Source organism: Eleginops maclovinus, chromosome 7 (assembly GCF_036324505.1).
Source record: "Eleginops maclovinus isolate JMC-PN-2008 ecotype Puerto Natales chromosome 7, JC_Emac_rtc_rv5, whole genome shotgun sequence".
NCBI lineage: Eukaryota > Metazoa > Chordata > Actinopteri > Perciformes > Eleginopidae > Eleginops > Eleginops maclovinus.
In genome coordinates, this window is record NC_086355.1 from 19530671 (window position 1) to 19538320 (window position 7650).

The 7650-nt window shown below is 35.4% G+C and overlaps 1 protein-coding gene across 1 annotated transcript; it reads right to left on the reverse strand.

Annotated features, from left to right (window-relative positions):
• Positions 1–1876: 1876 nt before the first annotated feature.
• agr1 (anterior gradient 1) lies at positions 1877–7191 on the reverse strand. Its single transcript, XM_063887109.1, has 8 exons — positions 7057–7191; positions 6389–6506; positions 5708–5771; positions 4900–4952; positions 3930–4006; positions 3630–3693; positions 3134–3217; positions 1877–2034 (listed from the first exon to the last, which is right to left on the reverse strand). Exons 2-8 carry the CDS (start codon positions 6483–6485, stop codon positions 1982–1984), a joined length of 492 nt encoding a protein of 163 aa, XP_063743179.1. The 5' UTR covers positions 6486–6506; positions 7057–7191; the 3' UTR covers positions 1877–1981.
• Positions 7192–7650: the final 459 nt, after the last annotated feature.

The window sequence follows — 7650 nt, forward strand, 5'->3', positions numbered from 1 at the left end:
ACTTTTTCTCTTCTTACATTGTTATTCCCTAACAAAATTGTTCTCTATTTGTATATGAAATGTACTTGAACGTAGTTCAAAACATGTGGAAGAATTACTGTGTAGCATTCATTGTGTACTGTAAAAAAAAAGCATCACAAAGCCTTTCCTACAAAACGAAGACCTTCAAGCCTGCAGTAACCTTACAGTGTGTTTAAAGAGAAAGTCTAGACATTGTGAAATATGTGTTTTGTCGGTAGAAAATGACAATTGGGCCGTCGCATAGCTCAGTGAGCAGGCGGCCATATACTGGGGTTTGATCCCCATGCGGTGGACCCAGGTTTGAATCCGGCCTGTATCCCTTTGCCGTGCGTCCTCCCCTCTGTCTCCCCGTTTCTGAACTGCACTTTATTAAAGGCACTGGTTGCCCAAAGAAATTCTTAAAAAAAAGAAAATAACTATTGGCCGATGTGCATATGAGCTACAATGGCTCAAATCCTTCCTTCCATTAACACGGTATAACATTCCAAGCATTTCTTCCTGTATTAAGAGACATTATTTTGGTAATTAATTCATAATTAACTGATTTTTTTCTTATATTTCTACTTAGGTCCAAAGATGTTTGGTTGGTGTTTCTAAGGGTGTGGTTAGCACAATTTCTTCACTGAAACAATATCGCAATAAGTCAGACAGGGAATTGTCAGGCCCAAGACATAAAAGAGTTTGAGTAAAAAACTCAATAGCTATGAGCCCAGTACTGTAAGCCTCTGAAACCTATTTCTTTAGAGAAGAATTGTCGAGGAAGTCGAGGAGGAAGTTTCTGACGAATCATCTTGGGCCTTACTGATAGACAGAAACAGAAAAACATGACAGAAAAGCAAGAACACAAGGAAAAGTTGGGAAAATGCAACCCAATGTGTGAATAATTTAATGATCCCTCAGTGATCAGTTCCTTCAGTAGATGTTGAGAAAGAATATATATTGAGGAATGAAACTTTCTGACCCATTTGAAAGGTTTCTGTTTTCTCTGAATTCAAAGAAATGCAAAACAAGTGACTGTCCGGCACATCTTATTAGTTATAATAAGGTGTTGAGTTTGCAGAACAGTTCCTACTGCTGGTATGTCTGTAACACACATTCTATCAAAAGGTGAGGGCAAGAATGCTTAATGAAGTGAAGAAATAACAATTAAAACAGCTGATTAATCCTATCTTTGACAGAAAAGATTAATCTGGGCTTTTTGTGGCACTGCAGAACGCTCCCATTCTGTGGCGATGTTTATTGATGGTATTTCTGCAAATGCCAAAAAGGACCATTTAACAAGAGAAAAATAACACACATGCAACAACACAAGCACCTCTTGTGTCAGATGTTTGGTGAACACGCAGTAGAATGCACTACTCTAAAAGGATGATAAACTGCATACAATGCATCATTACACAGGTGATTGTAGTTTTGTGTATTGTCTATATTAGTGTCCCTTACACTCTAAATATAAACTTAATGTAACTTATACATTTTAAATTATATTAAGTTAAACCTATATAATAAACATACATACTGTAATATGCTTGAAGACATTCATCAGTGCTGATGAATTGAAGTCACATGATATTAGACATCTTTATTATACTGACCCCTAGTGGTTAGAACATGCCTGTACCTGTAATAGGTTCATTACATTACTAGTTAATATCCACTGAAAATGTAAAAATAAATTCAAAATGTGGTTTCCAATGTGTCCTATTATCATGCTCATGTTGTTATTTGTGTTGAAATATAAGTGAAACAATGTGAATTGATGGTATTTAAACAAGAAAGGGCAGTACTCTGCCGTTATAAGTCCCAGGGTTCTATTGGCACATTTACATTGGGTAAAAAAAAAAAAAAGAGACCATTTGTTTTGTTACTTTTGTTTTATTGTGCTATAAAGACCATGTAAATGTGTTGGTGCTGACCCCTGAGCAGTTTGCCAGTATCACTGGAGGATGGACAAGCCCTGTTAGAGTTCAGTGTGCTGCATCAACCTTTTGGCTTTCCTCATGTTTTCAGCCACTGAAAAAAGAGAACAATTAAGAAGTAAAAACATAACTCTTTTTTCATTACTGATAGAAAAGCTCACAGCCAAATAACATTTTAATCTGAAACAATAAGGATATTCACTTAATTAGCTAAAAATGTCTCATCAACACATTATTGCATTGGAATTTGAGTGCAGATACTCATGATCCCCAGAGGATGAATCCTATTACCTTTAGTGATCTCCTGACTTTCCCACTGTTCTTAGCAACAGTTGGAAGTTTCCCTTAAAATATCTCAACTTCTACTATGTGACTTGGGACAGAATTTGGTATAGATATTCATGATCCCCGGAGGATGAATCTCAATAACTTTAATGTACCTGTGCATTATTATCCAGCTCCATCTATATTTCAAATGTTTAACTTAGTTTGTGGCCACTTCAAATAATAACAGTGTTTGTTGTACTTGGTGTTTAGTACTAACGCACCTTTTTCTAAGTTATTTTTGGTCTGGGATTGTTGTTGCTTAAATGAACAGATATTCCTGCCTTCAAAATATGTCACATTTTATTTTATAGTGATAATTTGGAGTCTTCAGTATCTGATTTGGTTAATATGATAATTATTATGGATAAATACCATGTTCATTACACTGCTGTTCATGGAGAGGTAGCAAGCCATTCTTTACTTGTTTTAATAAAATCAAACCGTTTTTTCTGTCTCTTAAAAAATACAATCCTGGATAATTGCAAAAAAAGATTCATAGTGATATTTCTAAATGTGTATTATTTTAAGTAAGCTCCTTAATGCCTCTTTAATGCTTTTGAGTGCTTTTTTTTTGATCCCCCTGGCTTTTATTGGAGGTGATTCATGTCTCTTTTCTTTATTGTCAATTCATGTTTATTGTTGTCCATGTAATGATGATAACTTGACGTTATTTGTATCTTCATCAAGCTTTCTGTATTGTACCGTAAGTTCTAAATAGCGTAGCTACCCTTAGCCTTAAACTAAAATGTACAGCATCACGTGTCAGTGCCACTCTGGTTGAAATATTTCCATCCTCAGCCTGTCTTCACACTGACAGGTGAAGTGGGCAGCCCCCCCATGCCCAGAAAGAGGGGACAGTTACTCACAGAGTTTCATGTCTCCGGGCTCGTAGGCATAGGCGAGGTTGCTGTACCTTCCTTTAATGTTTGTGCGCACTGTCAGAGATGGATCTGCAGTGAGAGTAAAAATAAAGTGTTGACAGGTGACACGTGTCAGTGAGAAGCATGTGTTTACACCTCAGGAGAAAAAACTGATCCTCCAACTCCTAGTTTCCCCATCACTACTGAGTCTGTAAGCCTATATCCCTTTCCCTTTCATTAGGATATGTTACATCCAAATCCTTTTTCTGTGAGATGTTTTGTATATAGAAAATATGAAAATATCAGATACACAGGGACTCTCTTTGGGGTTGAGTTGTGTTGAGCTCATGAGAATGATGCCAGAGAGTTAAGAAAGGAAGAGAAGTGTAAATATTTTGCTATTGAATTTAACAACAAACAGAACAGATGACATTTTAGATGACTAATGTTAATTAGACTTAACATGTATAAATACATTTTCAATTATGATGTCAGTTTTTACCAACAAAGAGGATCCTGGGGACATAGTAGCCATCAGGGGCCAAATTTTTGTCCGTGGTCTCTTCCTGTAACACACATACATAGGCAAGATAAGGTCATTTAAAGTGCTTTACAGAGAAAAAAAAAAGGGGAAAAAAGTATTAAGATACAAAGCAAAAGAAACAAAAGTTAAAATAAGATTTAAATTGTATCTTTTTTTTGTCCAAAGAAAGTGCATGAAGTGTTCTGCTGATATTTTTTCTTCTTTTTTAAAGTCAAAGTCATAGGCTATTTTTCAGTCATTTGTTGATTAAGCATGTACCTGCAGGTTGAGCATGATGAAATCCTCTTTGGCCATTTTCTGGATGGTCTTATCAGCAGCAAAAGCCTTCTTCAGTGCTGTTAACAAAACATTTGGATGGGCTTAGATGATAGATTAGAAAGAAAAAATTTGCTATACAAATAAAAAACGTGTGTCAATAGTATGTAATTGTTTCATTAGGACCCATGGTCAACCATTTATCTATCTATTTTGCGTCTATATTTTCAAACTGCATAGGCTAAAACTGGGTGAATGGGACTCCTCAGGACCCATGTACATTTGTGTTTCAAGTCATTTTTAATAAGCCATAATCAAGGGAGAAACACTGATAAAAATTCATTAGGAAAACAATTGTGAGATATGACAAAAAGTATATTTTTATATTTGCAAAGACTCCAGTTAGTAGGTCCATAAAAAGTCCAAAAAGGAATATATACGCACTCGATGATTGCAGATGTGGTCATATCGGTTAATCCAATATCAGTTATTACAGAGTCTGTCCATACATTACTGGCCTTTGGAATGTTTTGAAAGTTAGTCACGTCAGGAACAAGTTTAGCAGGTTTGACCTACAGAGCGTCCATGTTTAGTTTTTTTTTTAAATTACCAGAGATTACACAATAATAATTAAAAAATGTAAGATAATGAGCACTGGTATGTTCAGGCGTTCAAAGGCAGAAATATATATTTTTAACTCAAACCTGAAGATAGTAAAAGTCAGGTTTTGCCATATGGGGGTTCTTTGTTGTTTATTTGTCAAAAAAAGCCAGCAGGGACTTCCATTGAGGCTACACCCAGGAAACCAGCTGTGTGATTAATGGATAGGACTCAGATCTGTTTTCATTGCCAACTTGGCAGGTATAAAGGAATGCACCCATTGTGTTCCGCATGAAACCAAGCCCAAACCTGGGCTTAAAAGGACAGTTCAGAATGTGCTTTATACATTTACAATCCAGAGTGACTGCAGTACCTTTACTGTGCGGGCAGTCCAGTAGATGATGGATGACCATCAGAGGCTTTAGACTGCGGGGAGGTGGGGAATCACAGAGAAACACATTCCTCAACACAATAAGCACAATGATGGGTGTGATGAAGCATTACGCAACACAATCCCCCAGAAATCTAAATCCTAATACCAGATTTTAAAAGAAAAATAACAAATAAAATGAATTACTAGAATGTACATGCCACATGAATATGTGTTAATAATATCAAATGTACATTTTTATGTTTAGTGCCTTGGCCCCTCTTATCAAGCTTTGTATAGCTTATTGGGGTGTCCCATTTCACATGTCTCCATTATGTGTTATCATTCTACTATTTTGGGTGGAATAATAAAATGATGATGATGATATGTAATAATAATCACATGTAGTTTTGTATTGTACAATATTTTATTCCCAACTTTAGGTCACATCTTAATGCTCACATTAAGATGAAAATGAAGTTCAGTCATGGACTGCATATCACATTTTTTCAATATTTACAAAAGTATTACACAATTGAAACATAAAATACATTTAAGAACGTCATACTATTAAAATATAACAAATAATCTTCAATAGCCACTATACATTTAGGTTTTTTAAGGAGCTGTAAGGAATATGTTTATGCATAATTAAGGAAATGTACATTAGGGAAATAAAGTGCACACATTGCACATAGCAATACGAGTAATACTTGTAAAACTATGTTTACATTCTGTTCTTACTGCCAATTTTCATATCCAAACAGAAGCAACTGATATGTAAGTATATTATCAAGGTGCATTGTCTTACCTTACACCTGCATTGAGCAGGCCCTCTTCATAATTCTTCACCCAGTTAATATTTACACCCCATCCTGCAGGTAAAAAACAGTGATGAGGTCATCAACAATTCATGCTACATACTGCTATTGTTCATTACTTCAATTTAATATGATATTGAATATCTTTAAAGGGGCCCTATTATGCCTTTTGGGGTTTTCCCTTCCGTGTTTCTCTCCCACACAATCCCCCTCTGCCTGAAACGCCTTGATTTGTTTAGTTCCGTAACAGATTGACATCACTATGTTACACTTGCGCTTCTTTTGGCTAGCTCTCAAACACACTATTTGTGATAGGCTAAGGGGCGCAAAATATATAAGCAGTTGACCAATCACAACAGAGTCAGCCAGCTAACCAAACAGAGCAAACTGGGCTCTGGTTTCTGACAGAAGTGGAAAAGAGTTGTTGCAGCACAGAGAGTATGAGAAAAATAAAGACCTTTTCAAACATTAAAGGATGTAAACAAGTCCCAGTAGAGGAACAAAACATATACTGTATATAAACCTGAAAATTAGCATAATATAGGGCCCCTTTAAAGACAAGCACAATTTCAAATTAAATTGATTGCCTTAATACTAACTTATTCTTTGTATTCATTCAATCATTATTGGAAAGGAAGCAGCCACTGTAAAACCAAAGCAGGTTATCCTACCTCTTGCTAATGACTCAGTCTTCACTTTCTTTTTTTTCTGTTGTCCAACACTGGCACAGACACTTATGAACAAAGCGAATAAGACCAAACGAAGCATCACTTCCCGTCCTTTAGAAAACTGCCATGAAAGAAAAAAGAATAGATAAGAGCACATTTAATTATATGTTCCTTAAAATGTATTGCTGTTCTCCTTTGCAACGCCAACTCACCAAACATGCTTGACAAGGGTTGTATTCAAAGAGTTGTATAAAAAGTAGCAAACAGTTCAGAGAGAATACTTAAAATCATGTCCATACAAACTCTGCACATTTTCTAAAACCTCCAGCGATGGCCTTCTATACTATTGTTTGTGAGCAGCAGTTCTGCACATATTTCTCAGGTTTTTGTATTGTAAATAAAATGGCCAAGTTATTTTTGCACTGTTGACTGACTGACAGACAGTCTTTGTATTTATTTGAGCTAAAGCTGATACATTGTATCACTTTACAATAACTACAACTTAAAAAACAATAAAAGCAGTTATATTAAACCAATTAATTAAAATACACAACTTTTTTTTTGTCAGTATCATGCTTGAGGCCCATTGCTTTTAAAGAAAATACTCCGGTAGTCTTAATGGATAAAGGTATTTCAAGTCTCTCTGTCCCTACGCATATTCGGAGTCTTACCTTGACAGCGTGAAGCAACAAGCACTTGTGAACACCACTTCAATATACCTTGTCTTTTCTCGTGCCTTTTCTCTTTTAACTGAACTCGCCAAACAGGTATTTCAAATCAGTGTACTATGAATAAAGAAGACTAACCACTCACTCAATCACACACATTATTTGAACTGTGACTTAGATTTGTTCGTTCATACTGACGTGGTTATAGTCAAACACCACTTTATTACATCGGGTCTCACAGTGTGTTACATTAGAAATAATAAAGTCATATTGGAAATGAGGAAGCTACATGTTATTAAATTAGCAGTAAATCGAAGTTGTATTTTACAAGCTTTAATATGGAACAAACAATGTATCTTGAGTTTGATTTTATAGAAAAGCAGACATTTTAATGGATACATTAAAACTCACCACTAGAGGGCTCAAAAATACACTGTTGCTCACATACATATATTTCTCAGTTTAAAAACCTACTGTACTGTGACATGTTAACTTGTTCACTGTTAATATAAATATGAGCATTGCTGTAAACAATACTTTCTACAGACTACTTTATGCAGACAAGCAACCAGTTTTATTAATCAATCCATATTAAAT